Source organism: Leptonychotes weddellii, chromosome 1 (assembly GCF_054177405.1).
Source record: "Leptonychotes weddellii isolate Sample4059 chromosome 1, ASM5417740v2, whole genome shotgun sequence".
NCBI lineage: Eukaryota > Metazoa > Chordata > Mammalia > Carnivora > Phocidae > Leptonychotes > Leptonychotes weddellii.
In genome coordinates, this window is record NC_138369.1 from 15,974,994 (window position 1) to 16,000,833 (window position 25,840).

Sequence of the window (25,840 nt, forward strand, 5' to 3'; positions counted from 1 at the left end):
GATGTCTGATCAAGGCTAGTCTCCTTGCTCCCCGTGTGGTTCTGCTGAATGAGTCTCTCCCCTGCCTTTCCCACAAAGGGGGATGGAGCCTGGAGTGCTGGGGCTCTGAGCTCCAGGGGGACTTGGACTTGGGGCTGGGGCACTGATTCTTGCAGAGGGGGAGGGGCCAGATTACCGAGGCCCAAGACTGGACAGGGATGGATGGTAGGGATTATGACTGTTTGTGTCCCCGGGGCTAGATGTTTGGAGCTTTCCTCGACCCCAGGTGCCTGTGTCCGAAGGTACCCACTTGAGCCTCTGCCGCCCTCCCCTCCATTGCCCCCCAAATGCCTCCTAACCCAGTAGGACGGGTAAGGGTACAACCCAAGGCCATGCCCCCAGCCAAGGTATAAATAACCCCTGGCGGGTTGTCCCAGCCTGGGGGGGCTCCGCTGGCAGCCCCACTTCCTCTCTGGCTGCTTCCTGGCCCTGGGGGTGGGGGACTGTTTACTTTCCTGTTGTCACTATGGCTGGGTGGCCGGGCGGGGGACTCCAAGTGGCCTAACAACAGGTGCAGGACAGGTGCCCAGGCTGCCCTGCCCAGGACTTCAGAGGCACCGCCGGACAGGCGGGCGAAGCGGTAGCCAGGCAGGGATCGGCCCTTTGATCCCTTGGCGTCCCTGCGTCCCAGCGGTTGGCCAAGGTCATCACCTGTATTCTCTCGTTGCCACAGAGGGCTGGGCAGGGCAAGGCCTTTGGTTGCCCCGCAGCCCCTCAGATGTAGGCTCTGGGTCTGCCATGGGAGTCTCCTGGCTCCCAGCCCACCTCCCACACCCATCTTAGCACATCCCAGAGCTCCCATCCAAAGCTGCTCTCGGGCACAGGCCCTCCCGCTCTGCTCCAGGGTCCCTGGCACACAGCCGGGGTTAGGGTCAGCCAGGCAGGTCAGAGACAGCTGCCTGAGTCAAGGTCGACCTTGACTTGACTGATGGGATGGGGCCACCTGCTGGTCCTACCTTCAGGCTGCATCCAGGGCATGCCATCCCAGCTGTTTTCCCTCTCCAGGCCTCCCTCCTGACTGCCCCACCTGGGAAATGGGTTCCCAGCTACGGGCCGGGGAGATGGGATAGGGGAGATGGGATACGTATCATGGCCTTCATGAGTGCCTCATCTGACGCCAGCCGTGTGCACACATGTGCAGACCTGGGCCGTGTGCATACGTGTGTGTGCTCTTCCGTGTGCCGCCATCCCCAGCCTCCCGTGCTGGTGAATATCCGTCACCTTCATTACAATCTTCCCTCTCCTGCTGAGCTAAATGTAGCTGGGGGTGGGCAGAGGAGGGGCTTGCCAAGTAGACCCCTTGGCTGTCCCCCCTCCCAGAGGAAAGTTCCCAAGTTTTCTGGAGTCCTGTATTTGTCATTGGCCTGTCACTGGCCAAGTTCCTTCCTGTCCTTCATCCCCAGGAAGGCGGACTTTCCCCCAGCTATCTGGGGGTGGGAGGGCCAGGGCCGCCAGACTCATGCAGAAGGGAAGCTAAGGACTCCACCGGACCCTGCCCCCCAGCCGTGGGACACCGTAGCACGAGGGGGAGGGCTTCTTTCCTGGGAAAGATTGTTCCTGACTGGTTCAAAGTGGCCTGAGAACTCTACATTTAGCACCCCAGTGGGACCTGGGGGAAGCCCAAGGTCTGTTGGACCACATCACTCCAGCAGGGCTGTCCAGTGTCCTGGCTAACCAGCTTCAGACGAGGCGGGGACCATGCTGTGAGCCAGCTTTGCCCTGTCTGATGGGCAGCTGGGGTGAGGACAGGGCATCCCAGGTCCGTGCAGGCTGTCCTGGATGCACCTGTCCCCCACCCTCCCGCTCATTAACCCTTTTAGGCCCCTGTGGGAAGCAGGCCCCACCCTGAGTGTGGGAGCATTAACCCCCGCTGGAGCAAAGACTCTTTGATGCCATCATGCGCCCTGACCCACACCCATTGCCCTTTCATTGGGACCCAGAGACTGGCTGGGGCTGCTAATGAATCAGGACTTTAGCTTTGGGTGTGGTCCCTTCCCTGGCCTGCCCACCCATCCAACTTTCTCCTCCCAGCATCTCAGGGACTAGAGAGGGAGCTAAGTAGGCCCCGGGCCGAGGGTGGGGTGGGGGGCAAGCTGGGGGTTTAAGATGATGTGTGAAAGGGAGCATGTCTGGACGGTCTCCAAGGATCCTAATTGTTGCCCTGCCCTCCGCCCACAGAGCTTAAGGCCACAGGCACTGCCCACTTCTTCAACTTCCTGCTCAACACAACTGACTACCGGATCCTGCTCAAAGACGAGGACCACGACCGCATGTATGTGGGCAGCAAGGACTATGTGCTGTCCCTGGACCTGCATGACATCAACCGTGAGCCCCTCATTGTAAGGGCCAGCCGGGTGTGGGGCCGGAGGGATGAGGGGCATGGGGCCCCAGGGCTGGAAGCCCTGTCTAGCAGGCCGCCCCCTCTGACCCCCATCTCCGGCAGATCCACTGGGCAGCCTCCCCACAGCGCATTGAGGAGTGCGTACTCTCAGGCAAGGATGGCAATGTGAGTGCAGGGGGGCCTCCGGGTGGGATGGGGGCGGTGTGGGGGCAGGGGCCTCAGGCAGGCAGCGGGGCACCTCCTTGGCTTTCCCTCCGGCCCCAGGGTGAGTGCGGGAACTTCGTCAGGCTCATCCAGCCCTGGAACCGAACACACCTGTACGTGTGTGGGACCGGCGCCTACAACCCCATGTGTACCTACGTAAACCGCGGCCGCCGTGCCCAGGTAAGCCGTGCCCACCCCGGCCCCGTGCTGCCCCATTAGTAACCACACGCCAGGGCTCTGATGGGACGATGAGCTTGAGCCCCAGCCCTGCCACTTCCCAGCCCCGTGACCTTGGGTGAGTGACTCCTTTCACTCCCTCAGCTGAAGATGGGGCTAATAGATGCCTCTCTCACAGGTCGGTGTGCCGCTCCCAAAGCTCTTAGCACTGTGCCTGGCATGTAGTAAGCGCTCCCGGCCGTGCCCGTGGACCGTGCCTCTGCCGCCAAGCCAGAGGGCCTGGCAGGGGCCTCAGCGTCAGGAGGCTGGACGCCCGGGTCCGCTTCTGCCACACGGCCCCGGGGGTGGGGGGGTGGGGGAGTTGGGGGAGGAGCGGCCCCTTCCCCAGCTCTGTCCCTCCCCGCCCGCTTCCGCCCTTTCTCATTTCCATGTGGGCATGCGCGTGAGCTGGTGTGACCTTGTAGGACACGCGTTGAGAGTGAGTGGACTCAGGGATGCGTGTGTGCGGGCACGCGCCGAGCTGTGTGTGTGTGCTCCGGGGGCTCACGTGTGCTCCTGGCATGTGTGGTGTGAGGGGCCGGCAGCCCGAGCCCGCTCCCCCAGCCCCTGCCACCCCCGGCTCTAATCCCTGTTCCTCGTCTTCTCAGGCCACGCCCTGGACCCAGATGCAGGTGGTCAGAGGCCGAGGCAGCAGAGCCACGGATGGTGCCCTCCGCCCGACGCCCACAGCCCCACGCCAGGTGGGACGCAGCCCTCCAGGCCCTTGCCAGGCAGCACCGCCTCTGAACTGAACTCCCCGCGGGCCTGGCCTGCCAGCCAGGGACCCGCAGCCCACGCGAGCCTCCCGAGGGTCTTCCCTCGACTCTGGGCCCCCATCCTGCCCCTTCCCCCGCAGTGCCCTCAGGCTCCGAAGGCATTCCCAGCTGGCTTTGTGTCAGCCTCAGTGAGTCCCTGTAGGCAAGAGATCATGAAGCCGCCAGGTGCAAAGGCAGCCTGGGGACAGCGGAGCCTCAGCCCTCAGAACACGTGTGTTGACATGCATGAGCCTATACCAACACTCACGTGGGCATGTGTGCTCTCCAACGCACACCTTAGTCAGCATCCAGAGTCCGAACATGGCACGTGTATGCGGCCTGACATACTACTCTCGCCTGTCCGTGCCCCAGGCCTCCATGGGTCATGGGCAGACACAGGTGTCCCGCACACTCACATGCTGGGGACTCTGCTCCTCTGGGGCCGAAGGGGCAGAGCTGTCTGCCCCTAGTCATGCTCCGGGACTGGGGCAGGGGGGTTGCGGGGGGAGGCTGGGGCTGGGCAGGGGCGGGCAGGGGAGCAGGGGCTGCCGGTGAGTGCTAGAGCAAGTGGTCACGTGAGCATGTGTGTCTGTGACAGAGAGTGCTGAAACGTGGGACGGCTCCGACTGCATGTGTGCCCAGGGTGTGAACGGCGGGTTCCACGTGCTGACAGTGCTGTGTGCCAAGCTGTGTGTGCAGCCCCGTGTGTGCGGAAGTCCCGTGTGCAGAGTGTTACTGGACGTGGGCCTGTGTACACCTTCCCATCACCATCCCTGCCACCTGCCGCCACCTCCTTCCCGCCTCTGTGCCTCTCTCTTTTCCTTTCCTTCTCCCCATGAGCTCATCCTGGTCCCAGTGCCTTCATCAGCCTTTCTGCTAGCATCTTCAGGGCTGGGCTGGGAGGCACGGAGGGCTTTGTGAATCCCTGTGGTCTGGGCTGAACCTCTCAACTCCTGATTCACTGGGGAGACATGGGGAACCGGGGTCTCTGCTGAGGGGCAGGGGAAAGGCCGTGGCCTATTTAGCCTGTCCTGAGGACCACAGGTAGGACATAAAGCCTGGGCACACAGTACCCTCAGGGCCCTCTGGCCTGGTGGGACTTGGCAACACCCTTGGCCAGTACCTCCTGCCCTGGTCAAGTTGGCAGCCCCATCTTGGCCCAGGACAGGAGGCCACAGCTCAAAGAGTTGTGCCTCTGTGGCCTGAGGGGCCCTGACCAGAGTCTACCTGAACCAGTTGGCGTGGGGGGGGGCGCGTTCAGCCCCTGGTTCTCAGGTCTTATCTGATACCTGGGACCAGGAATCGCCTCCCTGGGAATGTGCATCGTGGCCCTGGGAAACCTGGGTTGGGAGACCTGGCTGGACAGAGTTAAAACCCAAGGATATCTGGGGACTGAAGGGATGTGGCTTCAGGCTGTCTCCAGGGGGCTTGCTCTCACCCTGGGGGCCTGATGACCCTTACCCTTACTGGCTGTGGGACCAGCTTGGACGATGCTAAACTCCCCTCTGCCCTGCAGGATTACATCTTCTACCTGGAGCCGGAGAGACTCGAGTCAGGGAAGGGCAAGTGTCCGTACGACCCCAAGCTGGACACAGCCTCAGCCCTCATCAGTGAGTGCCTCTACCCCATCCTGGTTCTACAGCTTAAGTGTGTGGCCTCTGCCTCTGGAATAGGGGGAATGGCACCAACACTTTCCCCGGGGCAGAGACCGTGACCATGCCATCCCTGAACCCTCCCTCGGGGCCCCACCCAGCGGGGGGAGGGCTAAGGACCAGACCCCAGTGTGAGCCGAGGGGCAGAGACGAGTGGTGTGAGGGTCTCTCCAGCCCCTCGGATGGAATGCTAAGGGGGCCAGATCCTACCCTGAAATAGGGTCCGTGCAAAGGCCAGCCCCAGACTGCATGAGAGAGAAGATGAACTTGGTCTATACTGGAAGCTGCAGAAGGGGTGTGGTTCCATACATGTTCTTGGTGTGTCTGGGAGGCTGGGAGAGGACCACAAGGAAGCATGGATGGAGAGTCCTGGCCCTCTCACCAACTAGGGGGGCAGGGTTTGTTTCTGGTCTGGCCTGGTGTCTAGGAGAGTTGGGGGAATGTTCTGTGAGGAGGAGTCCTACCTGGGGCCTCACGAGCAGCTGCTGCCCCTACCCGCAGGTTGGGCGAGCCCACCACGACCCTGGGCCCCGTTCTCTGCCTATTTGCTGGCTGCCCAACCCAGTCTGCCCCTGAGAGCAACTGCTGGGCACTGTGCCACCTCCAGGCCTGGGAAAGGCCTCGGGGCAGGGGGTGGACGTTATCCTCCACCTCTTGCTGACTGAAAAGGTCCTAGCCTGGTGGTGGCTTCCCGACCAGGGAGTCTGATGGGGGAAGGCAGGGCCTGCCCTGGGCACGTCTAGAAGGAAGACAAGGAGTGGTATGCTAGAGCCAGCGTGGTCGCTAAATTTTCTGCAAATTTTCAGGTATTTTGTGAGCCAGCTATTATTAAACACTAAGTTATATAATTTACCAATAAATTACTTTCAAAACAAAGGTAAAAATACTCACAACTCATTACTTCCTATTTTACCACATTTTATTACTATCTTTGTTCTTGAGGTTATTTACACGTGTTGTATTTGTGGGGTAGAAAAACTATAAGATGGTGTCGGCAGCTCTCCCCAGCTCCACCTGCGGTGGCCCCGGGTTAGGAGCTTGAAGTCAGCCATGGTGGGGGTATTTATACCACAGAAATTGGCTCTCGCTACTCATCAGAGCTAATTGCTGCTAATCCCAATCCTCCCAGAGCCAATTCTTCAGCATTTCCCAGCAGCCCACTGATGAGACAGTCATGCCCTGGGGAGTCGGAGGGGGAGACAGGACCCTGGCCTGGAGGTCGCTGGGCTGTGCCCTGACTGACCCGCCTGCCCGCCCGCAGACGAGGAGCTCTATGCCGGCGTGTACATCGACTTCATGGGCACGGATGCAGCCATCTTCCGCACGCTGGGAAAGCAGACGGCCATGCGCACGGACCAGTATAACTCCCGGTGGCTGAACGGTGAGGGCGGCCGAGAGGCCCCCGGTGGGCAGCGTGTCTGGGATGCGGCCAGATCCTCCAGAGGCGCCCGCTGGGGGTCTGGCCCTGTGACTGGCTGGCGGCGGGGGGGAGGCGGCGTTCCTGTACCCGGCCCGGGGCTCTGTTGGGGAGGTGCTTGTGCAGCTGACCCCTGCCCGCCTGCAGACCCTTCCTTCATCCACGCTGAGCTCATCCCCGACAGCGCGGAGCGCAACGACGACAAGCTCTACTTCTTCTTCCGCGAGCGGTCGGCGGAGGCGCCGCAGAGCCCTGCTGTGTACGCCCGCATCGGGCGCATTTGCCTGGTACGCGCCGGCGGGGCCCCGTGCTGCCCCCCTCCAGACCCCGCGCTGGCTCGGGCAGCCTGTGTGGCAGGGTCTTGGGTGTGAGAGCTGATCTGACCCTGCCCCCCTGTCCCCAGAATGATGACGGCGGCCACTGCTGTCTGGTCAACAAGTGGAGCACGTTCCTGAAGGCGCGGCTGGTGTGCTCCGTGCCCAGTGAGGATGGCATCGAGACCCACTTCGACGAGCTCCGTGAGTACCCGGCATGCAGGCTGGGTCCTGTGGCTGCTCTGGGAGGGGTGGGGGCTGGATGGGGGGTGGTCAGGGCACCTCCGGGGAGCCCCCTGGCCAGGAGTGGGGCTCCCAGGGCTCTTGGCTAATGCACCCTCCCCGCGTCTTCTCCCTCTGCCCCCAGAGGACGTGTTTGTTCAGCAGACACAGGATGTGAGGAACCCAGTCATTTACGCTGTCTTCACCTCCTCAGGGTGAGGCTGGGGCCAGGGCTGGGGGTGGCAGGGCTTGGCTGCACTGGGGGCTGTGACGTGGGGAGGACCCCAGCCCGGTGGGGCGCGCTGTGGGGTAGGGGCAGGCTGGGGAGGGGCCCTGGGCCGAGGGTCTGCCCCGCCTGCGGCAGCAGCCTGCCCCGCCCGCAGCTCCGTGTTCCGAGGCTCTGCCGTGTGCGTCTACTCCATGGCTGACATCCGCATGGTCTTCAACGGGCCCTTTGCCCACAAAGAGGGCCCCAACTACCAGTGGATGCCCTTCTCGGGGAAGATGCCCTACCCACGGCCCGGCACGGTGAGGAACCCCATCATTCCACCTTTCCCTTTCCCCTCTGTTTATAAGGCCTGCTCTGGGTTAGCCCCTTTGCAGCTGTAGGCCCCACCACCACAGAGTTCACAGCCAGGTAGGGGAGGAGGACCAAACACACAAATAAACCTACCATTTATCCATTTAAATAAAGCTGACATTAAAAAACAAAACAGGGGCGCCAGCCTGGCTCAATCGGTAGAGCATGCAACTCTTGATCTTGGGGTCATGAGTTCGAGCCCCACATTGGGCATAGAGCATACTTAAAAAAATAAATAAATAAAACAAAATGAAATGAAACACCGTTTACACAGCACCAGGCTGTGAAGAGCCCAGCCAGGATCCCGGAACAAAGATAGTGGCCGGGTGTGGCAAGCAAGGTGGAAGGGGGCTGCCGCCTGGGAGCCAAGACAAAGCTGGAGGGCAAGTTGGCGTCAGTGTAGTTAGCTAATGGTGGCCGGGGAGATGAGGGCTGGCAGAGTCCGGCCTGCAAGACCTCCCGTGGTGGTAGGAGAGGAGGCAACTCACTTGATCTTGGTGTGATGTGGGTCTCTGCAGGAGTCTAAGCAGGAGAACATGTGATCTGTTTTGGCTCCATGTGGTCAGGGCTGGAATGGGGGAGCTGGTCTCAGCCTTGGCCAGGGAAGTCTTCCCCCGAAGGTGAACGTGGAGGCTGGAGGCATGGGCTAGCGTTGGGCTGGCGGGGGTGCAGGACAGGCAGAGGGAAAAGCACCAGGGAAGGGCAGAGCACCCCCAGAGTGTTAAGGGAACTTGGGGCCGTAGACTTCGAGCAGGGGTGGGTGGGTGTGGGGGGCAGACTGGAGGAAGGAGACAACAGGATGGGGGATGAGGACAGGGGAAGGGAGGGGTCAGCTCCACCTAATGCCGCCACAAGGTCACGGCATACAGGCCAGGGAGGTGGCTGCGGAATTTGGCCTTGTAGGACCTTGGGACCTCGGCTGGAACAGGGCCTACAGAGAGGTTGGGGAAGGGGGGAGGGGGAAAAGCCTGGATGGGGGTTCCGAGGAGCAGAGCAGGTGCATGTGATAGGGATGGACAAAGGAGAGGCCTCTCCTGAAGTTGAGGGCTTCAGCAAGCCCCAGCCGGGCCTGACGCTCATCACGTGCCTGCAGTGTCCTGGAGGAACCTTCACGCCATCCATGAAGTCCACCAAGGACTACCCTGACGAAGTGATTAACTTCATGCGCAGCCACCCGCTCATGTACCAGGCCGTGTACCCTCTGCAGAGGCGGCCCCTGGTCGTCCGCACGGGCGCTCCCTATAGGCTCACCACCGTCGCCGTGGACCAGGTGGATGCAGCCGACGGGCGCTATGAGGTGCTTTTCCTGGGCACAGGTACCCACTGCTGCTCCCAGACCCTCCCATGCTCGGCCCGTTGGGTGGAGGGTGCTGATCGGGGGGTGGGGACTACCCTGCTACGGGCTTGCTACAGGCTTGCCAAGGTCAACTCTGCCACCTTCATCCTTCGGAGCCAGGATAGCTGAGACAAGGGGTGGGGAAACCCCATCACCATCCCCAGCCCCCCCGGGGGGCTGGGAGAGCAGGGACACTGGGCACCTGGGGACCCATGTAGGGTCAGGAAAGAGGGAACAGGTGGTAGACACCTGCAGGACACGCCCGTCCAAATACTGGCATACACGCTCTCGTGTGCACGTGCGCAGGTGTGCTCCCCACAGCTCCAGTCCCTCCACACAGGAATACCTCCAGCATCCTATCCTCAGCAGTGCCTAAAATGAGGGTCTGGGGTGGGAGGGGCAGACCCCAGCTGTGACCACCCCCACCCCTTATCCCGGGCCCCTTCATCCAGGGGAAATTCTTCAACCTTGGTACAGAGCTCCTGCTCCACTGCCCTTGGGGGTTTGGGGCCTGGTGGGGGAAGGGGCTGAGGCTGGTACCCCTTCCCCAGCGTCCTCAGCCCCACTGAGGCCCTGCCCGGCCCGTTCCAGACCGCGGGACAGTGCAGAAGGTCATCGTGCTGCCCAAGGATGACCAGGAGATGGAGGAGCTCATGCTGGAGGAGGTGGAGGTCTTCAAGGTGGGTATGACACGCAGTGCTGTTCTTCTCACCCTGGCCCTCCTTAGTACTGGCTGCTTACCTCAGACCTCCAGATCAGGACAGGGAGGGGGTCCCCAGTCCCCAAGCTAATCCCTGTCTTCTTCCAGGACCCAGCACCTGTTAAGACCATGACCATCTCTTCCAAGAGGGTGAGTTTTAGTGAGGTGGGCTGGGGGTAGGGGTGGAGGATGTTCCCCCTTGGGGTCTTGCCCTTGGCATAGGGATGGGGAAACTGAGGCATGGAACAGGAAGGGAAGGAGCCCAGTTGGCTCCTGATGGGGCTGCCCGTGGGGAGGGAACTGACGAGCCCCTTCCCCTGCCCTCAGCAACAACTGTACGTGGCGTCGGCCGTGGGCGTCACCCACCTGAGCCTGCATCGCTGCCAGGCATACGGGGCTGCCTGTGCTGACTGCTGCCTCGCCCGGGACCCCTACTGTGCCTGGGATGGCCAGGCCTGCTCCCGATACACGGCATCTTCCAAGAGGTGTGGACCCCCCAGGCCCCTGGAATGTTAGCCACCAGACCCAGGGGCCTGTCCTGGGGGTTTGGTGGCCGATGTGATATTTCCCTGGGGGTAATGGACGAGACTCTTCCCTGGAGTCTTGGCGGGTACAGGGACCTGGGGGGGGGGCAAGCTTCCTTGAAAATACTTGATCAGGAGCTCTCGTCATCTAGGCGGAGCCGGCGGCAGGATGTCCGGCACGGGAACCCCATCAGGCAGTGTCGCGGGTTCAACTCCAACGGTGAGTGTGCCGTGTCTCCCCCCCTGGGCGCTCCTCGTGGTGCAGAGCCCTGTGCAGCCCATGGAGCTGTTCCCAGGGTCCCGCGGCCGGAAGGACTCTCACGTGACCCGGGGCGGGGGGTGAGGGGGCTTGGGATTTGGGAGACGGGATGTCCCTCGCCACCCACTCAAGGAAGGAGCGGATGCCCGGTGGTATAGCCCTGCCTTTTTCCCGCGTGGGTGTCCCTGTGCGTGCCCCTCGGCACCGGCCCCCTGGCGGCCTGCAGTCTGCGCAGAGGCAATGCTGCTTTCACGCTGCGCCCTCTTGTTCTCCAGCCAACAAGAACGCCGTGGAGTCCGTGCAGTACGGCGTGGCAGGGAGCGCGGCCTTCCTCGAGTGCCAGCCTCGCTCGCCCCAGGCCACTGTTAAGTGGCTGTTTCAGCGAGATCCCAGTGACCGGCGCCGTGAGGTGATTTCCTGTACCCCACAGTCCTCGCCGTGGATGCGGGGGTCCCCCGTGCAGGAGGAGTGCCATGTGGGTGGAATGTGGTATAGGAGCCCTTCTGCGGCAGCCCCATTCTAAGAAAGCCCTTCCAAGTTCCCCTTCCCTATGTGGAAGTCATTTGGGTGAATCCAGTTATATGGAAAGTCTAGAATTTCCATATTATATGGAAACCACTTGTAAGCATGCCTCTTTACATGAAAATTCCATACATGTGCTCCACTGGAGGTATACCTCATTACATGGAAATATCACGCGGACGAGCTCCAGTGTGTGGAAATTCTGTGGAGGAGCCCTCGTTTTAGGGAAATGTGTTCCAGGCATCCGTCCTTACATGGAGATTCTATAAGGATACTTCGGTTGGGTATTCCCATTAAAAAGAAATTCTGTGCTCCACAATTCTCCCATTGTACAGCATCCCCCCACGGTCATTCCTCCTGAGATGGAAAAGTACGTGGATGCCTGATTCAGGTGTCATGTGGAAATTTACTGTGGGTTTTTCTTGCTCTGTGGAAATTGCACATGGGAGCCCCTTCCACGGAACGGCCACAGAGCTGGTCTGCTCCGGGGGCTGGCTGGGCGGCAGGGCGGTCACACGAGCCCTGAGCCCCAGCTCCCTGCCCCCGCAGATTCGCGCGGAGGACCGCTTCCTGCGCACCGAGCAGGGCTTGCTGCTCCGCGCCCTGCAGCCCGGTGACCGAGGCCTCTACTCCTGCACTGCCACCGAGAACAACTTCAAGCACGTCGTCACGCGGGTACAGCTGCACGTGCTGGGTCGGGACGCCGTCCACGCGGCCCTCTTCCCCTCGCCGGCTGTGAGCGCCCCGCCGGCCCCCGGCGGCGCCGGCCCCCCCACGCCCGCTTACCAGGAGCTGGCGCAGCTGCTGGCCCAGCCAGAAGTGGGCCTCATCCACCAGTACTGCCAGGGCTACTGGCGCCACGTGCCCCCAGGCCCCCGGGAGGCCCCGGGGGCGCCCAGGCCTCCTGAACCCCAGGACCAGAAAAAGCCCCGGAACCGCCGCCACCACCCGCCGGACACATGAGGCCCGCTGCCTGAGCCCTGCGGTGGGCCAGCCTCGGCCTTGTCCCTTTTAATACAAAAGATATATATATATATAAATATATATATATAAAATATCTATATTCTATACACGCCCCGCCCCTGCAAAGACAGTATTTATTGGTGGGCTGTATATGGCCTGCCTCCGCAGCGGCTCTGTCCGAAACTCAGACCCACGCTGGTCGGAGACGGCCGGAAACAGCCCACCTGACCAGGCCCAGCCAGTCGGCGGCGCCAGGCCGGGACCGCTCAGCCCCTGGGCTCAGCTGGGAGTCCACCTGCTCGACCGCCGCCGCCGGAATCCGCAGGGCCCAGGGAGGGAGGGAGCAAGCTCCCCCCAGACAGGGCACGGACTGCTCCCCTTTGCCAGTGCGTGCCGCGGGCACACGCCGACGCGGGTGCGAGGACTACTTTGGAGACGGGCAGCGGGGGGGGGGGGCTCAGATGCACTCGGAGGAGGGAAGAAGGGGCCGCCACAGGAGGCTGGCCCCTGCCTGGGAGGGGACACTCAGTCAAGGCCAGCCCCCTCCCGGGTATTTATTCTCTATTTATTGGGGACAGGAGCAAAGGAGCCCTGCCTGGGTGGGGCACACTTCCAGCCTCTCCCTCCCTCCCTGCCTGGCCGCTCTACCTCCTCTTCGCTTTTTCTGGGCCACTGTGACTTGGGGGCTGGGAGAATAGCAGAGGGGCAGGTACAGGCAGGGCTGAGGGGAGAGGGGGCCGTGGTGGAGGCCTGGGGCCTTCAGGGGCTCCCCAGGGCTCCCTTCTGCCCACCACTTCAGAGGATGGGTGTAAATAGCTCTGGGGGGCTTTTGGGGTAGGTGGGTAGGGGCTCCCGGTGGCCCTCGGCTGCCCAGGCCACAGCTGCCCTTGGGTTCCATCTTGCTAATAAACACTGGCTCTGGGACTGGACTTTGGCTTTTCTCCTTGGCAGTGGAGGGAGGATGGGGGTTCAGCCTAAGCCCACATTCTGTCCTTCCTGCCCCCCTTTATGTGGCCTGACCACCATTCCCACGCCTCTCTTGCAAGCTCAGCTTCCCTTCACTCACTCGCAGGTTTGATCGTTGGTTTCTCACCTGGCTTTGCGGTGGGCTCTGTGCCAGGCGCTAAGGACTCAGTATCGGCAAGACAGAGCTACAGCCCTCACAGTCTGGCTGCCCCCACCCTGAAAATTGACAAAATTCCCAACCTTCCTGCTTCCTTCCAGCCAGATCACAGCAGACGGACTGGCATGAGCGAATGTCCACGGGTGGGGAAGGCCAGGGCAGGTGGGGTGCTGCTGGACAGGAGAAAGTGGGGCTGGGGGCTCTGATCCAAATTTAATGAGTCAAGCCCTGGCAGGGGAAGCTAAGAGCTGGGGAGGCCTATGGGTCCAACAGGGCTTATGGCCATATCTGGTGGGCAAGGGGAGCCAGAGGGGGACTGGGAGACAGTGGATGGCCCCACTCTAAATAAACCCAATAAGCAGAAACCAGATTTGCCTTGGTGTAACAAACCTGGGCTCCTGCACTGCCCCAAATCCCTAGGGGCTGCAGAGCCACCCCCACCCCCACCCCCAGAGCCCACTTACAACGTGGGGGGTAGAGGATGGATGGACCCTGGAAGCTGAAAGTAGCACAGATAATCTGTTGTTTCTGGACAGACCCCACCCCCACCCAGCAGGGTAGATGTGAAGCCACCAGCCTCTGGTAGGAGCCAGTATCCATTTCCCACAGGCTTGGGGACAGTCTCCACTACTCAGGATCTGAGGCCCTGGCACCCCCTCGTGGTCTCTTGGGGCTGCAACAGAGTTGAGTACTACAAGGCAGCCAGGTTTCCGGGAGGAGTCCAGCCAGAAGGCTCAGGGTCTCTGGAGGGAGCCCTGGGAGCCCAGGGTTTGGGTCTTCCTATAGGAGGTGAGAAATCTCCAGAGCCTGGGAACTTTAGGCTTAATTGAACGACTTCCACCCAGCAGTCCTCCTTGTCCCGTCTGAACCTATACGCAGACCCCAAACCCCCTCAGCTGAGACAGGCATGCCCTACGTGCCCTTAAGCGGGTCTCAGACACCCACGGGGAGCAGATCAGGAGAAGGACAGGAAGTGAGTCCCTCCTCCGTGCCCCTGGGAGCACCTGCCTTGGGACTCATTTTCCCCATCTGATGACAGGCCTGCAAAATATGCTCTGGAAGAGCCTGGCCATCTCTGCATGCCAGAGACCTTGTTGTGCTCAGGCACACGTGTGCGCATAAGCACAGGCACGCGCAAGTGTGCACACAGGCAGGCACGCACGTGCGTAAGTGTACACACACGCCCAGGCGAAAACCATAGGCTCGTGCACGCTATCGCACACACCGGCTTGTGTGCGCGTGTTTTTGCATCCCTACACAAATACCCAAGTGCACGTGTCATGCTACATCAGCACGTGTGCACGTGAGGAAGAAGGAACAAAAGCGTGTCAACACACGTGCACACATGTGCCCGGCGTGCGTGGGCACCCATGTGCTCCCAAGGCACGGGCGTACATGCAAGCGTACACGTGAACAAACGTGTCATGTCATTGTTTTGGTTGTTGCCAGTAAAGGATAGACACACACACACCCAGGCACACATAGCAGACGTGCACGGCGCCCCCCAAGTCTGTTGGAGCCGTGGAGGTATGTAGAGGCCCTGCCCAGGTCAGATCCAGCCCTCGGTGCGGGGCAAACGCAATGTCCTCCCTTCCTTCTTGACTCTCTGCAGAGCGTAGAACCCTGGTCCAGAGTCACCCAGCCCTTCTCAACCACTTCCTTCTGTGTGACCCTCTGAGCCTCTCCTTCCTTATCAGTAGAATGGGGCTGATGACGTGGGTGCCCATCCACCAGGGCCTATGTGAGCTTACAAATTAAGGAGCAGTGCTGAGTCCAGTGCTGGACATGGGCAGGTGCTCCATGCTTGGCTCTCCCTCTCTTCCCTTCTACCAGCCCCACCTCCCTGCCCCCACCCTAGGGGCTCAGGGTCCTACTCTCCCCCTTCTAAGTCTGGACCCTACGGAACATGTCCCCCTGCTCCGGTGCAGGGGCTGGACTGTCTCCACGGTCTCTCCTAGAGGGTTGGGGCTCATAGAGAGGGGTGCAAAGTCAGCAGCTGAGGGATTGGGGCCATGCCAGCCTGATTAGAAGGGCTGGGGGCTGAGCTGGATTCACCTGTCCTTGTCTCTCATTGGCTCTTGGGAACCCCTGGCCCCCAAATCCCACTAAGCAGCATCACCCGGGCCTGCACAGGTCTGAGGAAAGCCAGTTGATTGCCAGTCCCGGAGTCAGAAGGGTGTTGGGAGACCTGAGGCCGGCCCGAGCCCGGCTCTGGGGATCCCCTCCATCTAGAAGAGCCAACTAACCACCCTGTTGACCTGCTGCTGGGACCATGGGGGCTGGGGCCAGCGCTGAGGAGAAGCACTCAAGAGAGCTGGAAAAGAAGCTAAAAGAAGATGCTGAGAAGGATGCTCGAACTGTGAAACTGCTGCTTCTGGGTATGGGTGTGGGTCCAGGTGGGGCCACTGCCACTAGGTCGGAGGCCGGGGGTGGGGGCAGGCAGGTAGCCCTTCTGTGAAACAGGGGTGACTTGGGAAGCAGAATGACCCTAAGACAGGTCAGGAAACTGAGTGGGAGCCCTGGCCCTGATAGGCGATACCCTGACTCCCCAAGGCTGGGTATCCCATCATGAAACCCCTCTCTGGAGGGCCCTGACTCGGGCACCTTCCTCTCTGGAGAAGCCCTGCTGGGCAGGGGTCAGAAACCAGGGGCTTCCTTGGGAGCCCTACGATAGGGCTGCTTCTTTGGAAGAAGAAAGTAACAGTCCTCCTGGGAGTGGGCATCTTCAAGGACCGTCCAGATCCACAGACAACAGCCCTTAGATTCCAGAGCTTTGTTGTTGGCAGACCTAAAGAAGGTGTGCCTCTTTAGAGCTAAGGCCCAGTGGAGAATGGATAAAGCCAAGTCCATGGTCCCATGGGTGGTGAGGAGAGGTGGGGCTGACACAGTGCCTCTGGGCCACTACCTCCCCACAAGTGGAAGAAGGAGCTGCTTTGAGAGGGCAGGCGGGTTCCACCCCAGGCTCTCCAGGATCCAATCAGGCATCTGGATGTGGGCAGAGGGACCAAGCCAGAGCACCCCAGGAAGACAGAGGCTAAGCCAGAAATCCCATTAACTATGCCCAAAGCCCTGGCTGAGAGCAGGCTCAGAGGGGCTGTGAGCTCTGTCTTCTCCCCCATTCAAAGGCGCTAATTCCCTCTGAGCCTCTTGGAGACACTCCCCTCCCTACAACCCCTGAAAAGCAAGGCTTGACCCGGTCAAATAATCCTCTGCGTGCAGTACCAGGACCCTCCACAATGTGGCGCTCCAGGTTCCCTTATTTTGGTTTCAGAATAATCAAGAATGCAAGTACAAGGGGTCTTGGAGGCTCCCCAACACAGTTGAGGTCGTTGATTGCCCTCGTCAGCCCCCTATGTCACTGCTGGCATTTACAGACGTGTTTCCTCCAGGCTGTCAGGACCTTGCTTTGGGGTGGAGGGTGGGGGAAACAGGGGGAACTGGGGTTGGACTTGTACCTGCCTTGAGTCTGCGGGTCCCCATCTTCCGCGTCCGGTTGCGGGGTGGAGGGTGGGTGGGGAAGTTGTGGGGAGGTGCGGCCAGCGCAGCTCTGAGGCGGGGCTTCCCTTCCAGGTGCGGGTGAGTCCGGGAAGAGCACCATTGTCAAGCAGATGAAGTGAGTGCCCTTGCCTTTTCTGAGGTCCCTGAGGGTGGGTGCGCGCACCGGGCCTGTCCTTCCCCACCAGTCCACTTGGCTCTGACCCGGCTCACCCCGGCCGCAGGATTATCCACCAGGATGGGTACTCGTTGGAAGAGTGCCTCGAGTTCATTAGCATCATCTACGGCAACACGCTGCAGTCCATCCTCGCCATCGTGCGCGCCATGACCACGCTCAACATCCAGTATGGAGACTCTGCCCGCCAGGTGTGCAGGGAGACTGGCTGAGCAGGGCCTCCGGGGACTCGAGGCGGGAGACTACTCTCAAGTCCACGGTCACCATCAACAACTCCCACCCTTGCCCTCAGGACGACGCCCGGAAGCTGATGCACATGGCGGACACCATCGAAGAGGGCACCATGCCCAAGGAGATGTCGGACATCATCCAGCGGCTGTGGAAGGACTCGGGTATCCAGGCCTGTTTCGATCGTGCCTCTGAGTACCAGCTCAACGACTCCGCGGGCTAGTGAGAGCGCAGGCGGGGCGCGGGGGTGCGGGCGGGGTCCCACCACGCCCCTCCACCGCACCCACCCACACCCCGCGGTCTCCCGCAGCTACCTCTCGGACCTGGAGCGCCTGGTCACCCCGGGCTACGTGCCCACTGAGCAGGACGTGCTGCGCTCGCGTGTCAAGACCACAGGCATCATTGAGACGCAGTTCTCCTTCAAGGACCTCCACTTCCGGTACGGCCCCTCGCCCTCGCCCTTGCCCTCGCTCTGGGGGTCTGGCTGCGAGTGCAGCGCCCCGAGGCCCCGTCGCGTCCCGGAGGCCCCATCCCAAGGAGACCCTGCCCCTCCTCTGATACCCCGCCCGCAGAAAGTTCCGGCCCCTCCACATGCCAGTCCCATCTGAGTGCCCCCCAGCATTAGGAGGCAAGGGGATGCCTGTGCGCGCGTCCAGCGGGCTCCAAGCGGGTTCAGGCCCCAACTGCTCCACAGGATGTTCGATGTGGGCGGGCAGCGCTCAGAGCGCAAGAAGTGGATCCATTGCTTCGAGGGTGTGACCTGCATCATCTTCATCGCCGCGCTGAGCGCCTATGACATGGTGCTGGTGGAGGACGACGAAGTGGTGGGTGCCAAGCAGGGCCTGCAGTGTTTCAGGGGAAAGCCGGAGACAGTACTGTGGGAGCGGGGAGCGTCTGAGAGCAGACGTTCGTTCCGGAACAGTCCGAATGAGGACACAAGACAGCCAGCAGCCACGCTGAGGGGGGCAGTGGGGGAAGCTGACCCGGAGCTGTCCGAGCGCGATGGCCCCGGGTGCCCCGGAGCCTGTGGGCCGCGACCGCGCAGGGACGGCTGCCCGTGCCCCCCACCCGGTGCCCGACAGCTTCTGTCCTCCTCAGAACCGCATGCACGAGAGCCTGCACCTGTTCAACAGCATCTGCAACCACCGCTACTTCGCCACCACGTCCATCGTGCTCTTCCTCAACAAGAAGGACGTTTTCACCGAGAAGATCAAAAAGGCGCATCTCAGCATCTGCTTCCCGGATTACGACGGTGAGAACCGCCCCCCCCCGCAGCCTGGCCGCCAGGCGGCGCTCCAACCCCGTGATCTGGGCCTGCGCTTCCCCCGCCGCGGGAAGGAGTGGGGACACCCAGTAAGAGCACCCCCTTTCCCTGCCAGGGCCCAACACATACGAGGACGCGGGCAACTACATCAAGGTGCAGTTCCTCGAGCTTAACATGCGACGTGACGTGAAGGAGATCTATTCCCATATGACTTGTGCTACGGACACGCAGAACGTCAAATTTGTCTTCGACGCGGTAACAGACATCATCATCAAGGAGAACCTCAAAGACTGCGGACTCTTTTGAGGTAGGCTCCTCGAGGGCTGGGATGCTCTCCTGTCTTGCCCCTTGGTCTCATACCTCACTCTCCATCCCCAGCTCTCCACCCCACCTCACTGCAGCAGACCCCACTGCAGGATATCAGGGGCTGCCCCAGCTCTCCAGACCCATTCCATGACCTGGTGCTGGCCCCCAATTCCCAGGCCCCACCCTGGCCCCTCAGGTTCCATCCCACTGCCCACCACCACCCTGCACTCCCGGTGCACAGGTCCCCCCCACCTAGTCTCTTCTGACCCCGCCCTGATCCCTCTGGTGTCACTGTCTACAAGCCCACCTCCACAGTGCTTCTCAGCCGAAAGCCAATTATTTTGGAGCTCAGGGATGTTGACTCGCTTCCTTTTTTCTGTTCACAGGTGCCTGAACTCATGCGTGTCCCTGACACCCTGTAGCTCTAGCCGCCCTGTAGCCCTAGCCCACAGGAATCTATCAGCCCCCCAGAACTCCTGGACCCCAGCCTGTGGCCCCACCAGCCACACACCCAAAACTCCAAGCCCCACTAGCCTTGAGGCCCCGACCCTCCCCCGTGTCTCCCAGAGCCCAGTGCCCCCAACCCCACTGCTGCCCTTCACGGCCTGGCTGCGCTGGCCTCCAGGACCCACCCCAGCCAGCCCCAGCTAGGAACAGGCAGGACTTGGGATAGCTAGAGCTCACAGTGACTCAGCAGTGCCCAACTGACCAATCTCCTGCAGGTCTCTCTCCCCAGGGGGCCCATGACTCACCTGGTGGGTCTGGGCTCAGCAAATAGCCCTCCCTCCCAGTTTCATGAAGAGCGGGGGAGCAGGCAGAGATCCCTCCTCCAAGGCTTACCGTCAGCCCATTCCAGCCTTACCACCTCCATGTGACAAGTCTGACACCTGTCTACCCAGTGGCCAGTGACTGTCCGTCTCAGTAGCTTCAGGGGTCCAAAGTCCAAGCCACTCTGGCCTGTTTGGCTCCTGCATGGATGAATTAGTGAGTGGGGGGCACACCGGGGAGCCCCTGGGTGTCAGGAAGAGATTCAAGCTGGACCCTTCCCCACATAGCAGGCTCAGAGTAACCCCCTGTCCCCTTACCCCACAGGCTCTGCCCCCTCCATCCGTGGACACCAGATCCATGTCCTACCTCACCCCCACGCACCCACAGTGCTCCAGGCCAGCCGGCCAAGGGGATGGTCTGTTGAGGGAGGGTACTGTTGACAACAACTGTGGCCAATGGTCTAACTGTCCTGAGGGGCGGCTGAGGGGGCAGAGTCCAGCTCCATCGATCAGCCCCAGGCAGAGGATTTGGGAAATGACTGAGGCCCAGGTTGGGCCCAGAGTGGTCTACCTCAGGTGGGGTCACAAGCAAACCCAGGTAACCCTCCTGTCCCTGCCAGCAACTTCTCGAACCCTTTCCATTCAGAGCCCATTCCCTGGCAGGAAAAACTGAGGGCCATGTCTGAATTTTGTCAGGGACAGAGGCCCTTGTCCCTATATCCCTGCTCCCAGTTCCTCATCAAGGCCTGAGTCCTTGCTGATGCCTGTGAGCCAAGACCTGTGCTAAGTCGAGGACAGGGGCTTCCATCTCTCAAGGCCAGATGACAGGCTGCACTCCCCTCAGGTAGAAGCACAGACTCAGCAATAAACCTTTGCATCAGGCCCCAGCTGTCCTTTCTTGTGGGGAAGGGAAAGGCGTTCATTATCACGAGTCATGGGCATTTATTAAATGCCCAGTGCTGGGCTGGACATAAATGGGAAAATGGGCTCTTCCAGGGAGAAGCACCTGGCCTGTCATGGCAGGAGCACTCCTGGGGGCATGGGACCAACCTGTGCCTCTCGAGAGGGCTTTAAGGGGAAAGGAGCCGTGGGAAACGTTCACAGGGATAATCTTGGATCAAGAGGGAGTTCTGAGGTAGAAGCTTATTCTATCAGGGAGAGGAGGGGCCAGAAACACGGGCTTGTGGGCCATAATAGTTCAATAGGGCAAGAACAGGCAAAGGGGACATGGGGTGGGGAGACAATGGGCAGGTGCCAAGTGCCAGCCTGAGGGCCAGGGCTTCCTCCAGAAGATGATGGGTCTCGGAAGCCCTTCAAGCTAGGGCCTAATAGCAGGGCTGGGATCAGGGTGAAGCAGAAGAGGCACTCACCTGGGGTGCAAAATTTAAGGTGGTGCCAAAAAGTTCAGTAATCAAGATAAAGAAGATATCAATGCAATACTTTTTAAGTTCAAAATTACTGCAGGGGCATCTGGCTGGTTCAGTCGGTAGAACATGTGACTCTTGATCTCAGGGTTGTGAGTTCAAGCCCCATATTAGGTGTGGAACCTACTCAGAAAAAGAAAGGAAAGAAAGGAAAGAAGGAAGGAAGAAAGAAAGGAAGGAAGGAAGGAAGGAAGGAAGGAAGGAAGGAAGGAAGGAAGAAAGAAAGAAAGAAAGAAAGAGAAAGAAAATCACTGCAAAAAACCCATGATGAGCAAAATATCAAAATTTTAAATAAAGTCAAGATCCAAGAGAACTCTGCTGAGCTACATATTGGAGCTTGAAGCAAAAGGAAACTGTCCACTCCTATATATGCTTTTATGTATTTTTAATGGTAAATTTTTTATAGAATATTAAATTAGTTGAAAAAAATTTGGAAGTGGGTATATTAAAACTCAACATTATTTTAAGCTTAGCTATTTTATCTATATGTGAAACAATTTATAATCTTATTTTCCTAGCTTTAATGAAAATAAAATCATCAATAATATTTTACAACTCTGTTTCTGGAAAAAAATAATCATTAAAATTTTTCATGAAAACAGGTATGTAGGGGCACACATTTTTTACTGGGGGCCAGTGTGAGAGGGTATGGGGGAAGAGAACAGCAGGGCTGGGGAATCCATGAGAAGAGACTTATGTCCCCATTACCCCATGGGGCCAGGATCTGCAGATGGGGCTCAGCCACAAGGGTCTGGATCTGTACAAGTGCATATGATGCCCCCACCAAGCTGGGACTGCAGGAGTGTTGAGTGGACTAAGCTTTCCAGACCTGTGGCCACCTGGGGGAGATGCCCAGGAGGCAGACAGATACCCGGGACTGGGCAGAAGGCAACATGTGGGCAGCATCTTCAGTGTCCAAGTAGAGGGCAGAGCTGTGAGCCTGAAGTGAGCTGAAGACGGGGGAATGATGGTCCCCAGGCCTGAGCACAGGGTGGTGGTAGAGGGACCCTGGATGGGTTAAGGGAACTCAGCCACACTGGTGCTACTCAGAGTTCCTGAGGGGAAGATGGGGCTTGGGTCAGTGGTTCAGGATCCTCACTGGGTGATCTTGGGCCTGGCTGAGCCAGGCTGCTCATCTCCACTAAGGACCCTCTGATTGAGCAGTTTATTGGATTGAGGGGAGTAACCTCAGGATTTAGTAGGGCGAGGCAAGGCAGAAGACAAGAGGCTTTGAGGAGCTGGAAGTGGTAGGCTTGGAAGGGAGGAAGCTGTAAGGAGAGGTGTGCTAATGGGGTCTTCCACATAGTCACCTTGTCTTGGAAGAAAAGTAATGAGCTCCCCAGCCTTCCTGGGCCAGGGGCAGAGAGAAGCCCAAACACCAGGCAGGGGCCAGACCCCACCCTCCAGGGAGTCCCCTCCACACACAATTCTGACCCCAGGGTCAGGGATTCCAGACTGGTATTCCTGGATCCCATGGGCTGGGGCCAGGGCCTGGCCCCAAGTTGCCCTGCCTATGGCCACAAGTATGATGGGGTTGGGACGGGGTGGGGGGTGGTGCTGAGTCTCCCAGCTCAGAGCCTCCTTGGCCCTACTCACCGCACCAGTGTAATTACACCCTAAGGAGCAGGATCAATGGGTGCTCAATGCCTGATTCACAGTTGAGGGCAGAGGATCAGAACCGGCCCAGAGTCAGCACAGTGGCCACACCCTAGTCTTGTAGGTAGGGGTCATTTACTGTGGGCACCTCCAATCACCACCATCCCTGCCTGACCTGCAACCTCAAGGTGCCCCTGAGGGCCCTCACGGCCTTCAGCTCTGGCTCTGGCGGGACTAACCTGGCCCAGCCACTGACCAGAGATTAGACAAGCCTGGTGGACGGTTAATGCTGCTGACGTCAGGGCCCGGTCGGGTGGCCACTAGGGGCTTGGGCCCTCCCCACAGGCAGGAGCACAGCCCATGTGACCTGGGCTCATTAAGCCGCTTCAGTGGCCAGAGAAGCCGGGGGCCAGATCTCAGGGGAGAGAGGGAGGGCATGCCAGAACTGTGGGAGCAGGCCTCAGCCAAGAGGTCATCAGCTCTGAGGACCCAGGCAGGGGGAGGCCTAGACAGGACTGTCTGCCTATGGGTCCCTCACAGGGTTTCACACCCTGTATTATACCATCTAAAGCCCTGCTTGTCCCTGAAGAGGAGCCTCCCAGGCACCAAACTGGGCAGAGCACAGTCGGGAGCTATGGGTGTGGGTCCTCAACGCTGGGGCGTGGGGGTGAGAACCCTCCTCTCCTATGAGGCCTTAAAACCCCCCACATGACTCCAGGCCAAGTGTCCTGCCCCCCCCCCACACACACACAGCCTTCCCCCTACGGGTGCTAATCCCACACTCATACGCTTTCCTGTCTCCTCTATCCAAATGCCCTTTCTCTTCCCCAACCTGGCACGCGCCTTTCTTCCCCTCAGCAGAGCCAAGCCCACAGGTTGCTTTCCCGTCTAGACGACCCGGAGGGAGCACCTGGAGACACTGAGGCTGTGTGGTGGGATGGCAAGAGTGGCCACATGAAGTACCGGAAGAGCTGGCCAGGGTATTCAGAGGTCATCTTCTATGGGGGTGTTGAGGGACAAGTAGGAGCCTGCTGAGGAGGTGGGGGGAGAAGGCCAGGGAGGGGAAGGGGCTGGTGTGTTCTGAGAACAACGGGAACATGTGCGGCCAGCCAGTTAGGGTGGGGGGAGGCCAACTGGGACAAGGAGCAGGTTGAGAGGATGTCAGGGAGGCTGGCTGAGGGTGAGGCAGGGCCCCACAGAGTATCTGAGGTGTCAGTGGGTGCAGATGCTGGGCTCTGGGGACGGACTGGGCTGGAGGTGAAGATGGGGTCTCACTGTCAGAGAAGGGTGTTGGGGCACCGTGTGGATGACATGCCAGGGGAGGTGGTGACATGGTGAGAGGGGGCCACATAGCTGGAGGCTGAGAGGACATGATTGAAGAGGGAGGAGGAGAGCAAAGGGCTGCCAGGACCCCGGAAGGAGAGTCTGAGCGATGCCGGGACCCTAAGTTCTGTTTCACGTGTCTGGCAGCCTCTTGGACCTGTGTCTCAGTTTCTGGAGATGGGGGAGTAGTGGTGGGGGCTGGGCTGAGGGCTGAGGGCTGAGATAAAGCCCCCTCCCCTCCACACCAGGTGGCTGCCCCCACCACTGTGTTACACGGATGGACATTCCCTCCGGTCCCCGGGAGAAGGCGCCCGGCAGCTCTGAGTCCCATCCCAACTGCCCCCTATCCTGCCACCACAGGCTGGGCTGGGAGATTCGGCAGGTGGCAGGGAAAGGCCTCCGGGCTGTGTTTGCCCTGGCTGGGGCCCAGACCTACCATCAACAAACAGGCAGCCCCTCCCCCTCCTGGCCACAACTGGTCTGGCCCAGGGACCCCACATCATGCTGCCTCAGGCCACCCACAGCAGCCCAGCCCAGCTCCCTCCAGTCAGGATTGAGGACCCCAATACCCACATGCTGGGTATCCTTGATGCCAGGCCTGGCCCCTTAGGAACTGCCAGTGGGAGCCCTCAGCCCTTTGCAAATGGCTTCAGTGAGCATCCAGGATATATATAGCTGGGAGGTGGGGGGGGGGGTGGACCCTGGTCAGTACCTCTCCTACTGAACTACCCAGTGGGCAGTCTTCAAGCCCCTTTGGAGGGTGAGAGACTTAGGGTCCCTCATGACCAAGGTAAGCTCTGATCTGGGGATTACGCTAGCCTCAGATCAGGAGGGAAAGCCAGTCCCTTCCTATTTTTCAGCCATTAGCAGGGCAGGAGCTTGGGTGGTTTGAGGGATTGCCACCATCCCAGTGCCTTTCTCTTTAGTCCTCCCAGCTCCCTGGCACTCCCAGCCAAAGCTAAGTCTCCTCCCTCAGCTCACATCTTCCCCTTCATCCACTCCCCTCAGGCCAGGAGAGAGGACAGAGCTATTTCCCTGTGACACAAGGGGAAACTGAGATAGGCTAGGGCTTGGCTCTGGTGAGTCAATAGGAAGAGAATCCAGGAGTCCTGACTCCCAGCCCAGGGCAGGGGAGAGGTTAGACCTGTCCTCTGAGGGCATTCCCCCGGTTCCAGGAGGGGGGCAGACATGACACAGAGACATCCAGCTTGGCTAGGAACAGCAGAGGCCATGGAATTAATCGGATCAGAGCCAGTGGCTGAGAAGCAAGGGACACAGCTGTTCTGGGAACCCCCCAGCTCACCCCCAAGGTCAAGGCCTCTCCCAGCTCCGTGCTGGCTAGGCCTGGGGGGCCTTAACACCGACCACCCACCTCTGAGCACCAAGGCCTTGGGTGGGAGGCAGGCAGGGGTGGGATAGGAGCCCCCCCAGTCAAGAACAGGACAGCCTAAAACCCCTCCCCCCCCCAGGGCACTAAGTCCCCATCCCCACTTCCCATGGGCAGACACAGCTGTCTCTTACTCCTTAGAAATAAGGAAATGGGGGGCATGGCCAGGGAGAGCCCAGCGAGGCTCAGCACAAGCCCAGCCATGCTCGCCTCTTGTCTCACTGGGCCTACCCCTGTCTGTCCCAGCCTCAATCTCTTCTGAATACCTGGGGTGAAGAGAGAAGAATTGATGCAGATAGCCTCCCCGCTTCCCCTCCCCACCTCTCCCCCCACCCCCCGTCCTCACCGCTATCCCACCTCTGCTTGGGAAGGGTGAAGCAGGCAGAAAAGACATTTTGTGTCTGACTGATATCTGAAAGTTCCCCACTGAGAGCACCCTTCACCGAAGCTAAGCATTGCTCTGTTCTCTTCTGGCTTCAGGGAGGTGAGCGCAGAGCATTTCAGGGGCTAAGAGGGCGCTCGGAGAGAATCTGCTCTGGACTGAGGCGTTCCTCCCCCAGGACTCAACTGAGCCCCTCCTGGAGCAGCTGCTCCCCCACCTAGGGGCTCTTTAGCGCTTGGGCTGCCCCTTTGCAGCAGGCGGGCCGGGGGAGGGCCCCCCCTCTCCCCAGACCAGCCCCTCCTCCCGCCCGCCGCCTGGGATTGGCG

At 60.2% G+C, this 25,840-nt stretch overlaps 2 protein-coding genes and 1 long non-coding RNA gene across 7 annotated transcripts in view; 2 read left to right on the forward strand and 1 right to left on the reverse strand.

Moving 5' to 3' along the window:
* The window catches only part of SEMA3F (semaphorin 3F), a 29,418-nt gene extending 16,445 nt beyond the window's left edge, over positions 1-12,973 (forward strand). The window contains exons 3-19 of one of the 2 annotated variants that reach the window (XM_006737341.2): positions 2,218-2,378; positions 2,483-2,545; positions 2,645-2,764; positions 3,409-3,501; positions 5,072-5,165; positions 6,469-6,588; positions 6,772-6,911; positions 7,028-7,142; positions 7,306-7,375; positions 7,544-7,688; positions 8,834-9,056; positions 9,668-9,756; positions 9,885-9,926; positions 10,104-10,261; positions 10,453-10,520; positions 10,835-10,968; positions 11,631-12,973. In XM_006737341.2, coding sequence (XP_006737404.2) covers positions 2,218-2,378; positions 2,483-2,545; positions 2,645-2,764; positions 3,409-3,501; positions 5,072-5,165; positions 6,469-6,588; positions 6,772-6,911; positions 7,028-7,142; positions 7,306-7,375; positions 7,544-7,688; positions 8,834-9,056; positions 9,668-9,756; positions 9,885-9,926; positions 10,104-10,261; positions 10,453-10,520; positions 10,835-10,968; positions 11,631-12,044 — 2,249 coding nt within the window. In that variant the 3' untranslated portion in view covers positions 12,045-12,973. The remainder of the gene's footprint in view (positions 1-2,217; positions 2,379-2,482; positions 2,546-2,644; positions 2,765-3,408; positions 3,502-5,071; positions 5,166-6,468; positions 6,589-6,771; positions 6,912-7,027; positions 7,143-7,305; positions 7,376-7,543; positions 7,689-8,833; positions 9,057-9,667; positions 9,757-9,884; positions 9,927-10,103; positions 10,262-10,452; positions 10,521-10,834; positions 10,969-11,630) is intronic. The other variant, XM_031032387.2, reaches the window with a different exon arrangement.
* A 2,466-nt stretch (positions 12,974-15,439) lies between these two features.
* Positions 15,440-19,160, forward strand: GNAT1 (G protein subunit alpha transducin 1). The gene is made up of 9 exons (XM_081818093.1): positions 15,440-15,545; positions 16,738-16,780; positions 16,887-17,028; positions 17,130-17,287; positions 17,376-17,504; positions 17,760-17,889; positions 18,164-18,317; positions 18,445-18,636; positions 19,022-19,160. The coding sequence occupies exons 1-8, from the start codon at positions 15,440-15,442 to the stop codon at positions 18,633-18,635; spliced, it is 1,053 nt and encodes a 350-aa protein (XP_081674219.1). The 3' UTR covers position 18,636; positions 19,022-19,160.
* Positions 16,466-19,829, reverse strand: LOC115942378 (uncharacterized). Of its 4 annotated transcripts, XR_004076981.2 has the most exons (4): positions 19,721-19,817; positions 18,188-19,603; positions 17,380-17,907; positions 16,466-17,284 (listed from the first exon to the last, which is right to left on the reverse strand). It is a non-coding gene; the product is annotated as an uncharacterized LOC115942378 (long non-coding RNA). The 4 variants fall into 4 exon arrangements; XR_004076982.2 differs by having other exon boundaries at positions 16,466-17,907; positions 19,770-19,829; XR_004076980.2 differs by having other exon boundaries at positions 16,466-17,907.
* Between the last annotated feature and the right edge of the window lie 6,011 nt (positions 19,830-25,840).